The sequence below is a fragment of the Pongo abelii genome, chromosome 23, assembly GCF_028885655.2.
Source record: "Pongo abelii isolate AG06213 chromosome 23, NHGRI_mPonAbe1-v2.0_pri, whole genome shotgun sequence".
Classification (NCBI taxonomy): Eukaryota; Metazoa; Chordata; class Mammalia; order Primates; family Hominidae; genus Pongo; species Pongo abelii.
The window spans coordinates 48,433,118-48,456,335 of NC_085929.1; the positions used below are offsets into that span (position 1 = coordinate 48,433,118).

The 23,218-nt window shown below is 53.4% G+C and overlaps 1 protein-coding gene and 1 long non-coding RNA gene across 5 annotated transcripts in view; one reads left to right on the forward strand and one right to left on the reverse strand.

Annotated features, from left to right (window-relative positions):
- Positions 1-377: 377 nt before the first annotated feature.
- On the reverse strand, positions 378-7,899 carry LOC129052679 (uncharacterized). The gene is made up of 2 exons (XR_008517790.2): positions 7,459-7,899; positions 378-690 (listed from the first exon to the last, which is right to left on the reverse strand). It is a non-coding gene; the product is annotated as an uncharacterized LOC129052679 (long non-coding RNA).
- SEPTIN3 (septin 3) overlaps positions 7,241-23,218 on the forward strand; it is a 28,527-nt gene continuing 12,549 nt past the window's right edge. For 2 of the 4 annotated variants that reach the window (XM_024240003.3, XM_054543530.2), the window contains exons 1-2: positions 15,488-15,784; positions 20,416-20,607. In XM_024240003.3, the coding sequence (XP_024095771.1) occupies positions 15,775-15,784; positions 20,416-20,607 (202 nt within the window). In that variant the 5' untranslated portion in view covers positions 15,488-15,774. Of the gene's footprint in view, positions 7,395-10,159; positions 11,683-15,487; positions 15,785-20,415; positions 20,608-23,218 lie in introns of those variants that run through there. The other 2 variants (XM_054543528.2, XM_054543529.2) reach the window with 2 other exon arrangements.

The window sequence follows — 23,218 nt, forward strand, 5'->3', positions numbered from 1 at the left end:
GTTCGAGCGATTCTCCTGCCTCAGCCTCCCAAGTAGATGGGATTACAGGCATGTGCCACCACGCCCAGCTAATTTTGTATTTTTAGTAGAGACGGGGTTTCTCCATGTTGGTCAGGCTGGTCTCGAACGCCCGACCTCAGGCGATCCACCAGCCTCAGCCTCCCAAAGTGCTGGGATCACAGGCGTGAGCCACTGCGCCCAGCCTTTTTTTTTTCTTTTTTAGAAATGGGGTCTTGCTATGTTGCCCAGGCTGGTCTTGAACTCCTGGGCTCAAGCAATCCTCCCACCTCCCAAAGTGCTGGGATTACAGGCATGAGCCAGCACACCTGGCCCATCTTTTTATTGGTATGTCATAGAAGGGAGAGATTCAGTCTTCATGAAAGACAATTTTTTTCTGTTTTTTTTTTTTGAGACAGAGTTTCGCTCTTGTTGCCCAGGCTGGAGTGCAATGAGTGATCTTGGCTCACTGCAACCTCCGCCTCCCAGGTTCAAGTGATTCTCCTGCCAGTAGCTGGGATTACAGGCATGCGCCACCATGCTCAGCTAATTTTGTATTTTCAGTAGAGACGGGGTTTCGCCATGTTAGTCAGGCTGGTCTTGAATTCGTGACCTCAAGTGGTCCGCCCGCCTTGACCTCCCAAACTGCTGGAATTCCAGGAGTGAGCCATGGCACCCGACCTTTTTCTGGTTCTAAATATGAAAAAGAAATGCCTCAGATGGGATAGTAAAAACAACACAGTGGAGGGGAGGGAAGGTTTGACCCAGATGGCAGAGCCTACAGAAACAGGCCATTGCCCGTGGAGGCAGGATGTTTTTTCCATCTGCGAGGGGATGCCAGAGGACTGGACTAGGAGCGATTCGAGGTCAAGACCTGATAATAGTAAATCCTATAAAACCATTGATTTAAATTGCACATCCTTGGACAAGTTTCCTGAGCTCTCAGAAACACAACCAAACATTTTTGTGTCAGGCACTGAGAATCACAGATGATTAAAGCTCAAATAAATGTCCCCTGCCAGTGTCTGGCATTGTGCTCAGCTCCTGTCAGGTTCTCCGTATAGCCCTGTTCATTTCTTTTTTTTTTTTTTCTTTTTTCTTTTCCTTTTTTTTTTGAGACAGAGTCTCGCTCTGTCACCAGGCTGGAGTGCAGTGGCGCGTGGCGCAATCTTGGCTCACTGCAACCTCCGCCTCCCAGGTTGGAGCAATTTTCCTGCCTCAGCCTCCCGAGTAGCTGGGACTACGCGCCACCACACCCAGCTAATTTTTGCATTTTTAGTACAGAGAGGGTTTCACCATGTTGGCCAGGATGGTCTCGATCTCTTGACCTTGTGATCTGCCCACCTCGGCCTCCTAAAGTGCTGGGATTACAGGCATGAGCCACTGTGCCTGTCCAAGCCCCATTCATTTTCATATCACTCCTGCCCTACCTCCCTCATCGGGTGATGGCAAATGTTGGAGATAGTGGGGAAGAAAGCACTGTATAAACGCCATGTATCACATAGCTATCCTCTTTTTTTTTTTGAGTTGGAGTCTCGCCCTGTCGCTAGGCTGGAGTGCAGTGGCGCAGTCTTGGCTCACTGCAACCTCCGCCTCCCGGGTTCAAGCGATTCTCCTGCCTCAGCCTCCCAAATAGCTGGGATTGTGGGCACGCGCCACCATGCCCAGCTAATTTTGTATTTTTAGTAGAGATGGGGGTTTCACCATGTTGGCCAGGCTGGTCTTGAGCCCCTGACCTCGTGATCTGCCTGCCTCAGCCTCCCAAAGTGCTGGGATTACAGGCATGAGCCACTGCGCCCGGCCCATAGCTATCCTCTTGAACTCTACAGAGGCATGTCACGTACCTAGGCCTGGCACCAAGAATGTAATAGAGAAGAGGATGTCCCCGCATCAGAAGAGCTCACAAACTGGAGCTTATAGAGGTATAAACAGACGAACTATTATTATTAGTAGTAGTATTTTTTGAGAGGGAGTGTTACTCTGTTGCCCAGGCTGGAGTGCAGTGGTATGATCTCAGCTCACTGCAACCTCCACCTACAAGGTTCAAGCGGTCCTCCTGCCTCAGCCTCCCAAGTGTCTGGGACTACAGGTGCACGTCACCATGCCAGGGTTATTTTTGTATTTTTAGTAGAGACTGGATTTTGTCATGTTGGTCAGGCTGGTCTCAAACTCCTGACCTCAAGTGATCCACCCACCTTGGCCTCCCAAAGTGCTGGGATTACAGGCGTGAGCCATTGTGCCCGGCCAACAGACAAATTATAAAACTGTACCTGCAGCAAGAGAAGTATGTGTGCAGAACTGAAAACGGAACCGAAGAAGTGCCTAATTTTGGGGGAAGGGGGTTGTCAAGGAAGGCTTCCCGGAGGGTATGACTATTAATCTGGGTTCTGGAGGTGGAATAAGAGTTTTCCCTGCAAAGGGAAAAGAAGGCTGCAAGTGTTAAGCCATGGACTCCGGAGAGAACCTAGTCCTTTTTGAGGACTGTGAGTGGTGTGGCCAAAACACAGAATGCAAGTAAGCCAGTGGCAGGAGGGCAGGGGGATTAAGCAACCAGAAAGTGGCTTTTCAAGGAAGGCTTAGACTCAGACTGAGAACCCAATGACCTTCCCATTACCACCTACTCGAGGAAGCCTTCCCTGGCCCCACTAGCGGCTTTCCCCATTACAATGCTAATCTTGTGTTGTGATTTTGTTCACGTCAGTGGGGAGCAGTGACCACATCTTCTCATCTTGGCTTGCAGCCTTACTGGCACTGGGCAGGGCCTCCTTAAAAGCTTGCTTGTTGCAAGAATGGGGCTAGTTTCTTTGGAAGTCCTGCCAGGGGTTGCCTGTTTGCTTAGAAACCAAGATTTCAGAAAGGCTTGGAGGTTTCCTGGGCGTCAAGCTGTGTGCAGGTTTTTAAAATGCTTTGAGAGGTTTTGCAGAGTCCTGGGAGCTTTCCCATCATCTGAGAGCTGTCAGGATGGGGAAGGGCAGGTGTGTCAGGGTTCGGCACAGAACAGGAGGACAGGAGGCGGGAATGTACAGGGTCCCTGAGTAAGAATGGCTGCAATGTTCGGATTCCAGCCCTGGAGGGTGGCACAGGCTCCTCATTGTTCCGCCCCCTCAGTTCTTCACACTGGCTGAGCAGGAACGGCTTGGGAAGGCTGAGAGACCAGCTTTGGGAGAAGAGCAAAGGCAACAGGCTCCCTCAAAAGACTATCACAGTCTCAGTCAACCACCCTTACAGAGAACCCCTGGCAGGCAGAGCTTTTTTCTCCCTCCCTCATAAGGTACGAAGGGCTCAGTATCTGGAGCCTGGAGACCTAGGTGTCCAGCTACTGATTCACTGTGTGAACCTTGGCAGGTCCATTTCCCTCTATTTCTGCAGCTGTAAACAGCTGGAACTGATGAGAAAGTCAGAGGAAATCATGGAAGATACATAAAAAAGGAAATCCGAGTGCCAAGGCAACAATTTGAATGGCTAACATGGACTGAGCTCATGGACTAGCAATTGCCCATTGCATTTTTTTGTTTGTTTGGAGGCAGAGTTTTGCTCTTTCGCCCAGACTGGAGTGAAGTGGTGTGATCTCAGCTCATTGCAACCTCTGCTCCTTGGGTTCAAGTGATACTCCTGCCTCAGCCTCCCAAGTAGCTGGGATTATAGGCACCCACCATGACGCCCGGCTAATTTTTGTATTTTTAGTTGAGACGAGGTTTTGCCATGTTGGCTAGGCTGGTCTTGAACACCTGACCTCAGGTGATCTGCCTGCTTCAGCCTCCCAAAGTCCTGAGATTACAGGTGTGAGCCACCGCGCCCGGCCCCCATTGCATTTTGTGTGTGTGTGTGTGTGTGTGTGAGACAGAGTTTCGCTCTTGTCGCCCAGCTGGAGTGCAATGGTGTGATCTCAGCTCACTGCAACCTCTGCCTCCCGAGTTCAAACGATTCTCCTGCCTCAGCCTCCCAAAGTAGCTGGGATTATAGGCACGCGCCACCACGCCCAGCTAAGTTTTTTGTATTTTTAGTAGAGACAGGGTTTCACCATGTTGGCCAGGCTCGTCTTGAACTCCTGACCTCGTGATCCGCCTGCTTCGGCCTCCCAAAGTGCTGGGATTACAGGCTTGAGCCACCGCACCTGGCCCCCCATTGCATTCTTATGGCAGCCATGCAAGTGGGTCCTCATTGCTGTTCACCAAAGGTATCTGACTCTCCAGCTGTCAACACATGGTAGGATTAAACTTCCCTGCCTCCTTGTGATAGGTGGGGCCATAAGACTAGTTCTGGCCAATTCGTTGTAATTAGAAGTGAGTACAGGCCAAAGAATCTAATGGCTAGTCCACAATTTGTCACTCCTTCCTTCCCTCTGCCACATGACTAGCAATGCACTAGAAGGCAGCCTGGGTCCCAGAGGGAAGGGGGCACAGAGCAGAGCCTTAGTGGACCCAAATTACCGTGGACATGAGACATGGATGAGAAATCAATGTATCATTGCAGCCATGCGTGGTGGCTCAGGCCTATAATCCCAGTACTTTGGGAGGCTGAAGTAGGAGGATCGCTTGAGGCCAGGGGTTTTAGACCAGCCTGGGCAACATGGCAAAACCCTGTCTCTACAAAAATTAGAAAAATTAGGCTGGGCGCAGCTCACGCCTGTAATCCCAGCACTTTGGGAGGCTGAGAAGGGTGGATCACTTGAGGTCAGAAGTTTGAGACCAGCCTAATCAACATGGTGAAACCCTGCCTCTACTAAAAATACAAAATTAGTTGGATGTGCTGGCACATGACTCTAATCCCAGCTACTTAGGAGGCTAAGGCAGGAGAATTGCTTGAAACTGGGAGGCACAGTTTGCAGTGAGCTGAGATCATGCCATTGCACTCCATCCTGGGAAATAAGAGCAAAACTCCATCTCAAAAAAAAAAAAAAAAGAAGAAGAAGAAAAATTAGCTGGGCGTGGTGGCACATGCCTGTAGTCCCAGCTACTCAGGAGGCTGAGGTGGGAGTATCACCTGAGCCTGGGTAGGTCAAGGCTACAGTGAGCTGTGATTGCACTACTGCACTCCAGCTTGGGCAACAGAGTGAGACCCTGTCTCAAAAAAAAAAAAAAAAAAAATCAGTATGTTGTTATCAGCCACTGGGATTTGGGAATGGTTGTTACTGCAGCATAACTTAACTCATTCTGACTGATATAATCTCCGTTTTACAGATGAGATGGGAGCTCAGGGGGATTTACTTGTTTGAAAATCACATAGTTGTAACAAACCCAGGCTTGAAGGACTCCAGAGCCTATGCCACTTGTCTGGGAGGCCACCATGATGGTTTTGTGGTTGAGTGGAGGCCTCTGTTCTCTGAGGCCACTTCCAGGCCTATGGATATTTCCTTTGATGGGAAAGCACCATATGTATAGATAGGAGAGGGCCGTTGTCACTTTGGGCCCCTAGAGGGCAGCTGAACCTTGGCCTGTAATTACTGGGCAGGCAGTGTCCTCTAACCCTCTAAGCAGGGCACATGTGCAGGAGGATGAGGAGATGAACACGACTCAGGCCTTGCTCTCAAGGCCCTAACAGGGAGCAAGATGGAGGAATTGTAGATCTTGAAGTAGAAGAGACCGACCACATGAGGGCATCTGATCCCTATTTTAAAAGGCAACTGAGTCCCAGAAGCACAAGTTAATCTGATAGATGTTGCCTGATGAATCGTTGGCCAAAGTGGGGAGAGAACCCAGGGCCCCTGATTTCAGCCCAAGGCTGCTTATCTCACAGAGATCACGTAATCCAATGGGGCTGGGCCCAGGAAAGGCTCCCTTGCTCCAATCTGTCCAGGCAGAGCTGTGCCCTCTCCTTCCCAGCACCCTCTGTTCGTCCTTAAGTCAGGCCGGTTCTCAGGGCCTCAAAGCAAGGAAGCGCCAGATAGCTCCCCTCCCCCATCCACTGGGATCCCAGCACGTTGCCCTGGTAACCAGAGCCCAGCCAAGTTTGAGAACCTAAAGCTGTAAGGGGAGAGAAAGGATAAGAAGAGGGATAGGGGCCGAGCACAGTGGCTCATGCCTGTAATCCCAGCACTTTGGGAGGCCGAGGCAGGCGGATCACGAGGACAGAAGATCAAGCCCATCCTGGCTAACACTGCAAAACCCCGTCTCTACTAAAAATACAAAAAAATTAGGTGGGCGTGGTGGCGGGTGCCTGTAGTCCCAGCTACTTGGGAGGCTGAGGCAGGAGAATGGTGTGATGGTGTGAACCCGGGAGGTGGAGCTTGCAGTGAGTCGAGATGGCATCACTGAACTCCAGCCTGGGCGACAGAGCCACACTCCGTCTCAAAAAAAAAAAAAGAAGAGGGATGGGTGCTAGGCCCACACAATCACCATTCATTCATTCATTCATTATTTCTTTCTAAAGAAATTTACTGGTTGGGCACGGTGGCTCATGCATGTAATCTCAGCACTTTGGGAGGCTGAGGCAGATGGGTTACTTGAGGTCAGCAGTTCAAGACCAGCCTGGCCAACATGGTGAAACCCCGTCTCTACTAAAAATACAAAAATTAGCCAGGTGTGCTGGCACACACCTGTAATCCCAGCTACTTGGGAGGCTGAGGCAGGAGAATCCTGAGGCTTGAACCCGGGAGGCGGAGGTTGCAGTGAGCTGAGATCCCGCCACTGCGGTCCAGCCTGGGCGACACAGTGAGACTCTCAAGAAAAAGAAACTTACTGAAGCCAATTCTTGCCAGTCCCTGGGGCCCAGAGAAGAAGATCCAGGAACTTCAGAACTGAGCTATCCACCCAGGCATGGTGGATCATGACTGTAATCCCAGCACTTTGGGAGGTGGAGGTAGGAGTATTGCTTGAGCTCAGAAGTTCGAGACCAGCCTGAGCAACATAGGGAGACCCCCGTCTCTACAAAAAATAAAAACTTAGCTGGGCGTGGTGGTGCATGCCTGTGGTCCCAGCTACTCTGGAGGCAGAAGCGGGAGGATCACTTGTGCCCAAGAGGCTGCAGTGAGCCATGATGGCGAAACTGTCTTCCAGCCTGGGCTACAGAGTGAAACCCTGTTCAAAAAATCTAATAACAACAACAACAACAACAAATGAAACAGAGCTGAGCTAATATGGTAGCCACAAATTAAAATAAAATAAACTAAAAAATCCAGTTCCTTGGTCACTGTAGCCACATTTTAAGTGATCGGTAGCCATCTGTGGCTAGTGGCTACTGTACTGGACAGCACAGACATAGAACATTTCCATTATCACCGAAAGTTCTATTGCCCAGCGCAGCTCCAGAAGCTCACTCGCTAAAGAGAGAGACACACAGGAGAGCAGACCAGACAACACAGTGTTGTGTGGGCTGCAATGTCCTCCTCGGTAAAAAGCAGGTGATGAGGCGATTAAAGGAGATGCCAGGAGAATGCTTAGCCTAGTTCCTGACTCAGGGTGAGTGCTCGGAGGACATCTGCCATCACTGTACAGGATAGTACTATAGGATCTGTTTACATACCTATCTTCCTAGCAGACTGTGAGCTCCGTCCAGCCCTGGCATGGTGCCGGGCACAGAGCAAGTGCTCAGGAAATAGTAGCTGTTATCAGCACCATTGTTATTATCACCATTGCTATGACAGAGGCAGCCGAGGGCTTTGTGAACACAGAAGAGGGCTCCCATCCCAGCCCCAGGGCGAGGGGCTGGTGAGAGTCTGCATTGCCAGAGCCAGGCTGGGTGGCTTTGTGGTCCCCTCAGGGGCAGGCCTAGGGCGGGGTCCTCTTCACACCCTTAGGGTCTGGGTACAGGGTCCGGCTGGAGCAATCTGGGGCTCAGGGAATAGTTGTGGAAGGAGCTCTAGCCTCCAGGAACTCCAGCCCCCTTGAGGAAAGACCAGGTGAGTGGGCAAGATGGCCTGAGGGTTGCAGAGCTGAACAGGGCATGAAGGGCACAGAGGCAGAGCCGGAGGGAGATTGGCGCTGGGACCACCAGAGTGCAGCCATATTTGGAGTACCCCTGTTTTTACTGCAGACTCCCCAGGCATCGGAGTCTGTGGGAGACAGAGCAGACTTGGGGAGGGCAGGCTACAGGGAACCACCCCGCAGGTGGCCGTGAGTGCCAGCCTGGCCGTTACCAGCCTCCCATGGCTCTTCAGGATTCCAGAGGCTCAGAGCAGCCATTCACAGCCGCCCACTCCTAGGAAGCCAGCCCCTCCCTGCACCAGAGCCCAGCCCAGCACCGTCTCTGGGGATGTAGCTGGTGGGACAGTGAGCAGAGGGCTGGGCCCTGTGCCTGGGCACTGTGGCCTAGAGGCTGAGCAGGAGCTGAGGAGGGGACCAGAGGGACAAGGCCCCTAAGCTGGCCACCGTGGCCAGACTCTGGGTGCAGGGGAGGTGAGGGGCCTGCGTGTGCCTTATCTTCCCAGACCCACTGGATCCTTCTTGTCCTCTGATCAAGGTAGGTGTGTGGGGGGGTGGGAGGGTGTGGGGGTTTGGGGGGGGTGGGGTCGGGAAGGACCAAGCAATCCATGGAAGATGGGAGTGCAGTGAGGGGATGGGGGTCGGGTGATGCCCTCGGATACCCTGTCCTCTGGCCTGCTCTGTGTGTGGGTGTGCACACTGAGGGGAGCTGTTTGCGGCTAAGTGCAGGGTAAACGTGTGTGCCCAAGTGTATGTGGTTGTGCAGGAGGGGGCAGAAGTTCAGGACTCCAGCGATAGGCCAGGCGGGAAAGGCTTGGAGGCCAGGACAGTCTTGGATACAAATATATGGCTGGAGAGGGATGAGGGGCTGGGGGCACCATTGTGAGGGGTGATGCCTTCCCCGTCCAGTGTCCTGCCTTCCCCGTCCCTGCTGCAGACCTCAAGGACCTGGCTACATGATCACTCCCCTCCCCATGAGCCCTCTGGAACTGACTCCTCCCATCAGCCCTGGCCTTGTCCCCCAGCCTGCTGTGTTAAAAGCAACCAAACCAACTTTGTTCCAGAGGGTGAGTTACTTGAAGTCCAGAGTAGCAGGGAGTGGCCCACCTACTAAGACCACAGCCAGAGTCCTGAGCTTCATCCTCGACACCCCTTTGTGCCCACTCCCTACCCCTGGCAGTCCCGCTGCTTCCACCCCTGTGCAATGCAGCCTCCTCCAGCCCCAGCCTTAGCCCTGCCCCTTCCACATCCCACGGAGCAGAGAGTTTCAACTATGTCCTCATGGGATCCTTGCTTCAATTCTGTTCCCATCTGATCCCTCTGTCACACTGCCCGAGTGGCCGTTCCCACCTACAGATCGGAATGGGTCACATTCCCTGGCCTAAGTTTGCTGTAGCCTGGCCTGGACCCCAGCTCACCTGCGGCCTTGGCTCTCCCCTCCCTGCTAGATACAGCCTAGGAGCCCCTTTTTGGATTTTCAGAAAGATGCCACACTTTCTCACCTTTGGGTCTTCTGTAGGAATAGCCTCAGCTCAGGTCTAGCCTCCCGCCTTTCTACCCTTAATGCTTAGCTTGGCGGAGCCCTGCCTACTTCCTTGCCTGGCATCCCTGGGCATGGCAGGCTCTTCAAGGGTGGGGACCGTGGCTTGTTCACCAGATAAGCTCCTTCTGTGAACACTCACTGCCTCTCCATTTCCCAACCTCACCTTCTCCAGGGCTGGCTCTGTTTCTGACTCCAGCACTAGGCCAGCTCAGGGCTCTTTCTTGGTTCTGGGGCTCTAAGCCAAATTGGTCCTCTCTCATCCTGCTACCTGGACACCTGAGCTCCTATGTTGGCTGCTGTGGGTGGGAACCCATAGCCCTTTGGTTCTTTCTGGAAGAAAAAGGAAGAGAGTTCTCCAGTAAGCACCGCCCTCCTCTGGAGTCCCTGAACATGTATGTGACCTCCATAGAGCTGTCCGCAGAGACAGGGGCCATACTCAGGCCCAGGCAAAGGGAGACATAAGCCTGGCCTGAGATTCCCCATGCTGGAGGCAGACTGCTCACCGGACATGCCCACCCCACTGTGTGGTGGCTGGCCGGGGTGGGGTGGGTATGAGGTACAGGTCAGTCTGCAGCAGGTAGGAGCCGTAGGAGGACAGGAGGAAGTTACATGCGTCCTCCACTAAGGACTGGACAGTCCCCAGAACCAGGCCCCTTCAGACTTGCCATGCTCAGCTGCTGGTCAGGAAGGGGAGAGCTGAGACCTCCAGGCCTGAGCTTCTCACCCCTGCCTGGCCCCTTCTCTCTGTTGACTGCCTCAGGGAAAGACAAACGACCTGGATGGACCACGACTTTGCTCCTGCTCCTCCAGAGATGCAGTCGCATGGAGCTCCAGGCCCGGGAACTTCCTTCTCCCATAGCCATGTGCTGGGGCGCCCTATCCGCCCCTCGAGACTCCCTGGAGGAGGGTCCCCCCTCACCCCCGTCCTCAGGAAGACCATCCATCTGGATACCTTCCCCCAAAGCCATATCCCACAGACCTCCAGCCGGCTGGGCCTTGGAGCCAGGACCCGGAGTGTGCCCCCACAGGAGATGGGCAGTGCTCTGGGTGCTTCCTTGAGCCCCCTGCCCACTAGCAGCCTTGTACCCAGGAAGCTCAGCTCCATCTCCTTGACTCTCCGTCAGAACAGCCAGGCACGGTCCCTGGATCGCCCACTTTCTCACTGGGAAGAGTTGCCTACCCCAGGAAAGAAGGCTGCTCCCCATGAAGGAGGGAGGGTGTCCTCGCCAGGCTCGCCACCTGTGACCCTAGTGCCAGGGCGCAGGGTCCACTCTGAGGGCCCAGGGAACCCAGGTCTGACCAAATCCAGCAGGATGCTTGCCACGGAGAAGCCCCTGGTGAGTTCCTACCTAGCCTTACCTTTCCAATCCCGGTTAGCCCAGAGTGCACCAGTCCTTGCAGAGCCAGGCTCGTTGGGCCAGGGGCACCTTGTCTCAGTGACTGACCACATGCCTACCAGAGCTTCTCCAGGAAAAGGCAAGCCCCGGGTCAGGGGGATCCCCAGACCCCGGGGGCGTCTCCAAAGGGCCAACACGGCTGTGAATTTGACTGCTATGGACACAAGGACAGACCCAGCCAGACATTTAGCCCCAGTGGCCACCAACAGACCTAGCTTGGCTATCAATTTAGCCACACCAAACACATCTGGACTGGACACAGGCACAGAGTTCCCTGCTCTGGATATCAAGCTGGGCACAGCCAGAGACTTGTCTTTGGTAGGGACAGTCAAGTCAGGCAAAACCATGAACTTGGCTACAGCAAGCACAATCAAGCCGGGCACAGCCATGAATCTGACTACAGTTGGGACAACCAAGCCAGGGATGGTCATGGATTTGATAGCCTCAGAACCAGACAAGCTGGGCAAAGCCATGGCTACAAGAAGCACAGCCAACCCAGATATGACCACAGAGGGTACAGCCATGGATTCAGCAACATCAGACCCAGTCAAGCCAGACACAATCACAGCTACAGTGAGCATCAGTAGGTTGGAAACAGCCATGGCTTTGGCAAGAGTAAACAGAGCCAAGCTGGGCACGGCTATGAATTCCCTTCCCTTGGACACAAGCACGATGGGCACAGCTGTGGGTTCAGTTGTGCCAGTAACCCCAGACCCAGCCACTGGGAAGACCACACTGGGCAGTGTTAATAACCTAACCATATCAGACGTTGTTACATGCCTGCTAATGCCAAGCAGATCCACAGACCCAGCCCTCAACAACACTAACGCTGCCACGGACAGAGCCACAGAGCCTGCCTCACTGGACCTGGCCACAGAATACAAAGGTAAATGCAGAAACTTGGTTGGGGATGGACTAGGCTGCCGGGGAGGGGGAGGTGTGTGAGCTTGGAGATGGATCATGCTTGCATGGGTTGGGAAAGGGAGGAAGGACTCTAAGGTCAGGGTTGAATGGGTTGGGAGAAAAGGAAATGGGGATTGTAGGGACAGACATAGGGACTGTACCCTGAGCTGGGTTCTAACCTGCCAGTCTGAGGTCAGGCTGAGGGAAACTATCAGAAAGAAGGTTTTGGCCAGGTGTGGTGGCTCATACCTGTAATCCCAGCACTCTGGGAGGCTGAGATGGGAGGATTGCTTGAGTGCAGGAGTTTAAGACCAGCCTGAGCAAAATGGTGAGACTGTCTCTACGAAAAATAAAAAATAAGGGGCCAGCCACGGTGGCTCACGCCTGTAATCCCAGTACTTTGGGAGGCCGAGGCGGGCAGATCACGAGGTCAGGAGATCGAGACCATTCTGGCCAACACGGTGAAACCCTGTCTCTACTAAAAATACAAAAAAAAATTAGCCGGGCATGGTGGTGGGTGCCTGTAGTCCCATCTACTTGGGAGGCTGAGGCAGGAGAATGGCGTGAACCCGGGAGGTGGAGCTTGCAATGAGCCGAGATCGCACCACTGCACTCCAGCCTGGGCAACAGAGCGAGACTCTGTCTCAAAAAAAAATAAAAAAATAAAAAAAAATAAAAAATAAGGGTTGGGCACAGTGGCTCACACCTGTAATCCCAACACTTTGGGGGGCCAAGGCGGGTGGATCACTTGAGGTCAGGAGTTCAAGACTAGCCTGGCCAACATGGTGATACCCCGTCTCTACTAAAAATACAAAAGTTAGCCAGGTGTGGTGGCATATGCCTATAGTCCCAGCTACTTGGGAGGCTGAGGCACGAGAAGCACTTGAACCTGAGAGGCAGAGGCTGCAGTGAGCCAAGATCGTGCCACTGCACTCCAGCCTAGTGACAGAGTAAGACTCTGTCTCAAACAATGAAATAAGATAAAATAAAATAAAAAATTAGCAGGGCATGGTGGCATGCATCTGTGGTCCCAGCTACTGGGGAGGCTGAGGTGGGAGAATCGCTTGAGCCCAGGAGGTCAAGGCTGCAGTGAACCATGATTGTGCCACTGCACTCTAGCCTGGGTGACAGAGCAAGACCCTGTCTCAAAAAAAAAAAAAAAAAAAAAAGAAAAGAAAAGAAAAAGAAAGGTTAACAGGGTAACTTGTGGAGGAGCAATTATGGTGAGTCCTCCTTTTAGCATCTCCCGGGGTTGTTTGTTTCCTGAAGACCTGGAATAATCAGGTGATCAATAGGTGTGTCCAGCTTTAAAAGCAGTGGCTCACACCTGTAATCCCAGCACTCTGGGAGGCTAAGGTGGGTGGATCACGAGGTGAGGAGTTCAAGACTAGCCTGGCCAGGCCAGGCGCGGTGGCTTACGCCTATAATCCCAGCACTTTGGGAGGCCGAGGCAGGTGGATCACAAGGTCAGGAGATAGAGACCATCCTGGCTAACAAGGTGAAACCCCGTCTCTACTAAAAATACAAAAATTAGCCAGGTGTGGTGGTGGGCGCCTGTAGTCCCAGCTACTTGGGAGGCTGAGGCAGGAGAATGGCGTGAACCTGGGAGTCAGAGCTTGCAGTGAGCCGAGATTGCACCACTGCACTCCAGTCTGGGTGACAGAGCAAGACTCTGTCTCAAAAAAAAAAAAAAACAAACTAGCCTGCCCAATGTGATGAAACCCCGTCTCTACTAAAAATACAAAAAATTAGCCAGGTGTGTAGGCTGAGGCAGAGAATTGCTTGAACCCGGGAGGCAGAGGTTGCAGTGAGTGGAGATTGTGCCACTGCACTCCAGCCTGGGCGACAGAGTGAGACTCCGTCTCAAAAAAAAAAAAAAAAAAAAAGCAAGCCTCCTACCTCCTACGTGAAAATACTGACTAGTGCTTTAGGAAGTTGTGATTTGTCTAATAGGTAGTCTCTGCAGCCTCCTCTGGATGTGAGATAATGACCTCACCCGAGACTTTCCAAATCCATTTACACTCAGCCTTTTAGGAAGGTATCTGTTGCTTAAAAGTTGTCTTACCTGGATGTCTCTTTCTTGGTCCCCCACCCCCAGCCCTTTAATCCTGAAAGGTAAGTTGGAGCCTTGTATATATGGAAGTCCTACACAGAACTCTAAATAGGGCAACACAAGGGCTGGACATTCATTTGGTCTTAGAAAGCCTGTGACATGCCTAAAGTCACACCAAAGCTGGCTGGTGGCAGTAAGCTGATTGGAATCCAGATTGTTGAAATTTCTACTTTGGGCAGCCTCATTTCCAACATTTCAAGGGCTCAGAGTTTCTGGGTCTGGAAAGGTGCCTAGAAGGCATCCAGTCTAATGCCTGAATTGAGTCATTAGATTGTCAGACCCCTTTCCCTCCACCCTGCACACTCAGTCTGGGCACCTCACCTAAATTCTGGTCTTCACTTCTCCCTACGAGACCTCAGCACTCCCTCCATCTGCAGCCCAGCCCTGTCTCCTGAAGTGCAGATGTGGGCAGCCAGCAGCCTGCTAGGCTTATCTACCCGGATGTCTCTGGGGCATGTCCAGAGGTAGCCCTTTTCTTCTTGAACTGACTCCTGCCTCCCTGACCTCACTGTCTCAGCTGTAGGCATCACCTACCTCCTGTCAGGTGCCTAGAAACCCGGGTATCCTCTTCTTCCTCATCTCTCTCTTGCCATCTCATCCAGTCTACTTCCTATCTTGTTGGTTTACCTCCTCAGTACTCAACTATCTCTCTGGCTGTCCCCTCCTCTCCATCCTTCTGCCCCTGTGAGGCCACCTCCCACCCACCGGCTTGTTCCCTGTCCACACACAACTGCTGCAACGACTCACATATTGAATGGCAGCACTTTCGGCTTAATATCCGTCAGTGACTCACCATTACCTTCCATTAAAGTCCAGCTTCCAAGACTGCGTGCGGACTTCTCCAGCCTCTTATTTAGCTCTACACACCTGTCTGGAATTTTCTCTGCTTCAGCAACACCAAGGACTCTAGGCTGTCCACTAGCACCACGCAGCCCTCACCTCTGGAGCCCCTCACCTCCGCTGTCCTCTCTTTGCCGAATACCTCTCCCTTTCCATTCTTCCCTTCCACTCCCATTTGCCTTTCCATCTGGCCCTCATCTCCTCCAAGAAGTCTTCCAAGCCCCCTCTCCCCAGGGTGCCCACCTGCCTGCACCCTCAGTTCCCTGTGTGCACCCCAGCCCCTGCATTAGGACATTCCATCTTCCTGTTTCCTCCACTAGACCCAGAACCTTCGAGGGGAGGGATGGTTGTTCTTACCCCTGTGCTCCCAGGGCCTGGCAATATGCTGTCCACTAGCATCCACTGAATGCATGAAATCTTTTTCTAATGGGCAAATTGAGGCTCAGGGAAGTTCCTGTCTGGCTCAAGGTTATTGGTTCATCATCCTGGAGCAGGGCCTGGAACCCGGGCCCCTGACTCAGGGCTCTACAGGCACCCGCGCAACACCCCAGCCCCCGCGTGACTCACGCGCGCTCACGGCCGCCCGCGGCTGCCACTAGTCCCCTGCGCACCCCCCCGCCCGTCCCCGTCGCAGCCTAGCGGGTAAGGGGCGGGGAGCAGGTCCAGGGTGAGAGACGGGACTGGGATGCAGGCACCTTTCCGGGCCAGGCACCTGGAGCCCGCGGGTGCGGCTCCTGGACCGCCCGCAGCCTGGTTCCAGGGCCAGTTCCCGCGTGCGGGCGCGGGCACCGCGGGAAGGGGAGGGGCCCTCGGCGGGGCCGACGGGCGCGCGGTCACGTGGTGCGGGTGGCAGCGGCGGCGGCTGGCGGCGGCGGCAACGGTGCGCGCGGACAGGGGCGGCGCGGCGCCGAGCGAGCCGAGGCGAGGTCCCGGGGAGGGCGCGGCGGCGCGGGGCGCAGGGGCGGTGCGGCGGGGCCGCGGGCCGGGCGGGTGGGAGGAGAGCGCGAAGGGGCGAGGCCCGGTTGCAGGGGCCGCTCGGCCCGGGGGAGCCCGCGCCCCGCTCAGCCTTGCAGCCCCGCGCCCGGAGCATCTCCCTGGAGGAACGGAGACAAAGGAGGATTCATGTCCAAAGGTAGGGCGGCCGGCCAGGCCACCGGCACCCGCCAGGAGGAGGCTGCGGCCCCGGCCAGCGCGGCTGGAGGCGCTCCCGGGGGAGGGTTTCCGCGCCGAGGAGCCCACGCGCGGTGACAGATGCGCGGACACACGCACATACGGTGGCACCCACCTCGAGAGAGACAGTCTCGGAGAGAGGCAGACACAGGACGCGGGGAGACGCAGGGACCCACGGACAAGCAAGCAGGGACCCAGATGCGCACAGAAAGCCCCATGCTGGAGTACACCAAGACACGCACACACACACACACCACGCACAGGTGCCAGGGCGATGCCAGCCGGATGAGAGACCTGTGCACTGATACATACGTCCCCTCCCCCCCAACCCCCACAGGCACACGCTGAGACAGGCACCAGCTGGTGGTCTCCAAGGGAACCCGTTGGCCTCCAGAGGACTGGGATGGGGGAAGGGGTGTCCCAGGGCCCTCTGCTCCTGCGAATAGGAAAGGACCGAGAGAGCTTTCGTGATTCCTTTTTCCAGAGCCTAGGGCTGGAACTGGGGTGGGCTGGAATTGCCTCTGTGGGGGGTGGTGGGGTCTTGAAGGCTGCAGGGGGCTGAGGAAGATCCACCTTCAGGGTGGAAGGAAGAGGGGGGCCTACACTAAGCAGGTGCTATTTTGGAAAAGTACCCTCCCCCAGCTGCCACCTTCCTAACAGAGGGGTGGGGTCCCTGGGCCAGACAAAGCCAAAGCCATTCATTTGCCCGTAAAAGGAAGTGCCAGGGTCTTTGCTTAGCATGGGAATGGAGGGGCTGTTTCTGTGGGGGACTTGGCTGCACCGAGTCAGGTGGATGGTGCCTCTCCCTGGAGCACTGATGGGGCAGGTAGCTTCTGGCAGAGGGTGCTGCAGGCAGATTCCCCTTCTCCAGGGGCCCTGGGAGAGCCAGGAACTGAGGGGGGCCCCAAGGACCGTCTAGCCAGGATGGCAGACTTGAGCTGCACCCTGCTGTGACCTGAGCTCTTCCCCACCCTTGGGGAGACCCCCTCCAATCCTTGTTGCAGAGGAAGGAGGTGGTCTCAACAATTCTTCTCCCTGGACTGTGGCGGAGACAACAGCCATTGCTCACGGGGGGGTCATTGCTTACTGGGAGTCATTGCTCACGGGGGTCAGCTGCTCTGCACGGGGAGAAGCATCTGAGAGAAGAGAAGGGTGATGTCTCTGATACCTGCCTCACTCTGAAGCTCTCATTCACTCATCATTCATTCATTCATTTATTGAGGAGTGCCTGTGCAATGCTAGGTAGACTGGGGCACAGAGATCAATAAGACACGGCCCTGCCCTAAAGAAGGGTGAGAACTAGTACGTATTTGTGCCAGATAATTCACATTCTTCATTCTATATAACCTTCATAGCAACCCAGCAAGGTAGGTTCTATCCTCAGTTGTCTGAGCAGAAAACGAGGCTCATAAGGGTCACCCAGTCAGGATTCCAGCCTGGGTCACCTGCCCATCTGAGGTTGACATGGTGGGACCAGGGGCATTGTAGGGACACAGGGTGGAGCTACAGAATCCAGCTCCAGAGCAGCGTTGGTTCTGTGCCCCAGAAGTCTTTGTTTATTTGTCAGGCACCCTTACCAGACAGGGGGCCCTCAAGGGCAACAACCTTGTCTGGGGTACATAAGTGTCCTTGGAATTTAGCCTAGGGCTTGGCTGGTGTAGACCCCCATTTGATAGCATATGAAATGGCCTGGATGCGATGGAATGAATGAATGAGTGAATGTGATGAGTACCAGAAAACCTGCAGCGGGCACAGAAGAGGGCCATCCATCAGATGGCAAAGCAGAGGCTTTCCTGGGAGTAACAGTGGGGTTGAATGCTGGAGGAGGAGGAGGAGGAGGAGGAGGAGGGAGCCAGGGGTTGGAGCGGGAACAGGATCTTCCAGCAAAGTTTGTGGCACAGTGACCTGCACACATTTGCTGTACTTGGGGCTGATGGGTGGCTCGTTAGCATGTGACTGGCATGTGACTGGCATGTGACTGGCATGTCACTGGCATGTGGTGGGGAGGCTGACTTGCCAGCAGGCACTGTGTACGGTGCACACAATGGGTGCTCATATGTGCTTGCTGGAGGAATGAAAGTGAGATCTACCAGGTCCTGGTCCTGTAGCGGGCCTGTGGTAGCCCCTAGATGCTGCTTGGGAATCTGGTAGGACCCTCTCTCCATCAGGGTCTATCTTTTGGGAGTGCTCTTTTAGGATGCTGCAGTTGACAGGCCAGGGCTGAGCAGGCCATGGTGAGAACACACACTTTATAGGAATCTTTACACAACCTCTCTTAAGTAAATACAAGGCATACTTTCCAAGTCTGTAAAATGGAGATAAGACCACCCCCCTAAACCATGTGGCTCTATCTTATAACACAGGTTGAGACAAAATGGGCTCAGCTGCAGAGGCATAAGGGGCAAGGGAAAGGCCCAGCATGTGTGAGCAGCTGGGCAGGAAAAATGGGGCATTGGTCCCAGTGCAGGTGTGCTGAGTGGGGCCTGTGAGCCACGTGCAAGAGTGGAGGAGCAGGGCCAGGCTGCTGAGAGTCAGCTGCTGCAGGGCTGGGCCAATCTTGCTGCTGTGTGGAGCTGCCTGGCTGGGAACAGCTTCTTGGGAAGTAAGAGAGAGCCATGCCAGGCCCTGGGGAGGTCCTGAGGCTTTGGTAGATGTGGCTGTGCCTGGGAGTGACAGAAGAAAGAACAGTTTCCCATTGGGAGAGAGGGTCTTGCCAGTACCGGTGGAAGGACCAGGTGGAGGGAGATGAGAGTAGACTCCTGGCTGGGTTTAGGGGTGGGAAGGGAACACTTCTGTCCCCTCTCCCTCCCGCCCATCTGCTGCTCCATCAGGCCTCCCTGTAAGGTTGAGACTCTGCAGGGTATTAGTCATGAAACATAGGATTCTAGAACGGCAGAGCTGGAAGGTGTCCTCAAGAGCACATGGAGTCCAATAACCATGCTTGTGTAACTGGCATCTGGGAACACCTTCCTTCAACCAATGCTTTCACATGTACTGTTTCATTTCCCCTACAGACCTGAAAGGGGCTGGCGCAAAAGGGTCTGGGACTTTAAGATATTGCTCAGTGCCTTTTTTTTTTTTTTTTTTTTTTTTTTTTTTTTTGAGACAGAGTTCGACTTTTTTGCTCAGGCTAGAGTGCAGTGGCACGATCTCGGCTCACTGCAACTCCGCCTTCCGATTTCAAGCAATTCTCCTGTCTCAGCCTCCTGAGTAGCTAGGATTACAGGCGCCTGCCACCATGCCTGGCTAATTTTTGTGTTTTTAATAGAGACAGGGTTTCACTATGTTGATCAGGCTGGTCTCGAACTCCTGACCTGGTGATCCGCCTGCCTTGGCCTCCCAAAGTGCTGGGATTACAGGCGTGAGCCACCGCGCCTGGCCATCGCTCAGTGCTTCTAAGCATCACGTCTCACGAAAGCTCACCACAGTCTCAGTGATGATCTTTTCATTTTACAGAGGGGGATGCAGGCTCATAGTAGGGAGGTGGTCTTCCCAAGTCCACAAAGCTGAGAAGTAGCAGAGCCAGGCTCTTTCCACTTCACCCCACACCCCAGTCGTATGGATGGGGAAATGGAGATGCTCTATTCTGGAACCTGCCCTGGTGGACGGTGGCCTGATAAGGAAACCCACAGATTTCTCCTGTGTGTGAATACACCCATGATCCACTAAACCCAGGGGGATGTTTGCCCTTCCTCACTAGGGAAGGGCTGGTTCCTCAGCCTCCTCTTTCATCTGCCATCCACCACTCCAAGAGCACACTGTGTTGTCTTAGGCAAGTGACTACCCTCATCTGGTTCTCATCCCCTCCCCACTGGTTCCACATATTCAGAACAATGGCTGGGAGGGTGTCTGGGCTCCTCCAGGTACAGACACCCCTACTTTGCAGTGGTGCTCATGGTACACAGAGGACATCGAGGCTGGGAGATGAGAGTGATAGCCACTCTCCAGAGAAGGGTAGCCCTGTTTGCTTCTAAAAGATGAAGCAGCCAAGGTCAGTGACAGTTAATAGATGTTAGTGCAGGATCCTAAAAAATCTTTGCCCTTTATTCGGGGAGGGAGGCATGACTCAGGTCTGAATAACCCCAGACATTTCTTGGACCAGTGGTTCTCAGCCAGGGCAATGGTGCCTCCCAGGGGACATTTGGTACCATCTAGAGACATTTTCAGTTGTCACAAACTGGGGGGCTACTAAGGTCAGGGGTGCCACTATTCATCCTGTAATGCACGTGACAGCCTCCCACAATAAAGAATAACTCAAATGTCATTAGTGCCAAGATGGAGAAGCCCATGGGTTAGACGCACAGATGTGGGCTTCAGAGCAGTGAGGTGCATTTGAAAGTGCCCAGCAACCAGAGAACCTGGCACTGGCCCAGATTTTACCTCTGACCTGCTCTGTGTTCTTAGTTGAGTTCTTTCTCCTCCAGCCCTCAGTCTCTTTGTCTATGAAATGAGAGACCTGGACTGGATGATACTAAGATCCTTTTCAGGCCCAACTTTGTATGATTCTGTAGCAAGAGAAAAATACCATGCTTTCCATGTGACCTCTGCTGTCCTCCTGTTCACCCCTCCGACCCCCCCACTTTGGCTCTGCAGGGCTCCCAGAGACCAGGACGGACGCAGCCATGTCAGAGCTGGTGCCTGAGCCCAGGCCTAAGCCAGCGGTGCCCATGAAGCCCATGAGCATCAACTCCAACCTGCTGGGCTACATCGGCATCGACACCATCATCGAGCAGATGCGCAAGAAGACCATGAAGACCGGTTTCGACTTCAACATCATGGTCGTTGGTACGGAAGGCTGTGGGGCTGCTGCAGGCCTGGTGGTGGGCAGCACCAAGGATCCCATTTCTTTCCCCCAAATGGCTGTGACCCTGGCTCTTCTAAGATGAGCTGTTTGTAGAAGGGAGAATTTCACCATGCTGATCACAAAGGCCTGACCCCTGTCTCCCCTTAAGACTAGCTGACCCAGGGGTAGGAGCTTCGGGTGGATGCCAGCCCAGCCCCCCATCACCAGCTGGGTGTACACAGGCAGCGCCTTCACCACTCTGATCCTGCTTTCGGGTTTGTGACATGAGAGAATCAGCAATGTTCTTCCTTACCTCTGAGAGCTGGTGGGAGGATTGGATGAAGGGTGGTCTTATTTCTACTCTTTTGTAGTGCTTTAAAACTTTGAGAGAAGGCTGGGTGTGGTGGCTCACGCCTGTAATCCCAGCACTTTGGGAGGCCGAGGTGGGTGGATCACCTGAGAACAGGAGTTCGAGACTAGCCTGACCAACATGGTGAAACCCTGTCTCTATTAAAAATACAAAAAAATTAGCTGGGCATGGTGGCGCATGCTTGTAATCCCAGCTACTCAGGAGGCTGAGGCAGGAGAATCACTTGAACCTGGGAGGCGGAGGTTGCAGTGAGCCAAGACCGCACCATTGGACCCCAGCCTGGGCAACAAGAGTGAAACTCCATCTCAAAAAAAAAAAAAAAAAAAAAAGGGTAGGAAGGGACCTTTGCCCCGTCTCAGTGAGATGTCCAGTCAGTGCTGAAAAAGGAATCTGGCATCATCCTTTTGTCCTCTTCCTCCTTCGTCCCCCAATCAGTCATGCAGTCCTGTCCATTTTATCTCATACATATCTCTTATGTCTGCCCACTTCTCTCCTCTCTCCTGCTGCCACCCTATACTGAGCTAGGTCTCTCACCTGGCTTGCCGTGGCCGCCTGACTCTGTGCTGTCAAAGTGCTAACTGCAGCAAGATAAGCTCAGCTGGGGCTTGGGCCAGAGTATAAATCATCTGGAAAATCTTGCTATAAAAAACCTCCACTGAGCTAAACGGTGTGCTCAGTGACAAGGTAGATTTCTCTCCTGAGGCAGACTTCTTATCTCAAGAACCGGTAGCAAATGGTTCAGGGACCCTGGTAGCTGGGCTACTATGGGCCACACTCAGAGTGGCACCAACCCTCCTAGCTCTCTGTCGCCTTTCCTCTCCAATCCCTTGTCCACCAGTGACCAAATAATCTTCCAACCTTGCAAAACTTATCAAGTCACCCAACTTACTTAAAACTCTGTAATAACTCTCCTTTAACCTCAGGGTAAGTTTAAACTCACAGACTGTCCTGATGCTACCTCTTCAGCTCATCTCTGACTGCTTCCTATCTAGCATTCTACTCCTCACTCAGAAGAGGCAGTGCTCTTCCACATGCCATGCTCTCTCCTACCCTAGAGCTTTTGCATCTGCTTTTCCCTCTGGCTAGAACTCATGACTCTTTTGAAATCAACCTTCCGGTTTCAGCTTAGTTGCATTTCTCCAGAAGTCTTCTTTAGTCCCAGAGAGATTGGGTTGGATTCCCTTGGCAATGCTGTTCCAATACCCTGTGGCTGTTCTCTTTCACAGTGGTTATTGCAACATACCATAACTGTCTGCTTATGTTTTGGTCGCTCTCACACTAAACAGCTCCTTGAGGGTAAGGATGATGTTTTTTTCACCACAGTACCTCCAAATTTTAGGACAACACTTGGCACCTAAGAATAATTAATGAACGAATGTTCTTAGAAAACATCTCAGAGCAAGCATGGCAAATCCAAGACCCGTGAGCCACTTCTCTCCCCAGTGGTGCGCGTGGCAGACTGCTAGTCAGTCATGGCACATGTTCAGTGCTGAGCCCAGATGTAGCCTTTTTAACATAATGATCTAGGTGGCTACTACCAGATAAGCAGCAGGAATGAGAAATGCACCTTATTTACCATCCCTGGTCTTGTCCAATTTCCTCTCTCCTCACCATCCTATCAGTAAAGAAACCAAAGCATGACTAATCCAAAGGCATTCAGGGAAAACAACGCAGGTGGGTCTGGAACTCTAGGCCCTTGTCCCCCAGCATGGTTCTTTTTCTAATATAATCACAAGAATGCACCAGCCCAGTATTTCTTAGATCTTACTCTCCACAGGACTCTTCTGGAAGCCCAGTTAAAATGCAGATTCAGAATCATAGGTCTGGGGTGGGGCCTGAGATTCTGCATTTCCTACTAGTGTCCGGGCAATGCCAAGGCTGCTTGTCAATTGCAAGTCTTTCTTGTGGGATTCTTGTACGTGTTGAAGTTTGAGAAGCACTGCTCAGACCAGCAGGTTTCTTTCTTTTGAGACAGAGTCTCGCTGTGTTGCCCAGGCTGGAGTACAGTTGCGTGATCCCGGCTCACTACAACCTCTGCCTCCTGGGTTCAAACGATCCTCAGCCTCCTGAGTAGCTGGGACTACAGGCATGTGCCACCATGCCTGGCTAATTTTTGTATTTTTAGTGGAGACAGGATTTCGCCATGTTGGCCAGGCTGGTCTCGAACTTCTGGCCTCAAATGATCTGCCCGCCTAGGCCTTCCAGAGTGCTGGGATTACAGGCATGAGCCACTGCGCCTGGCC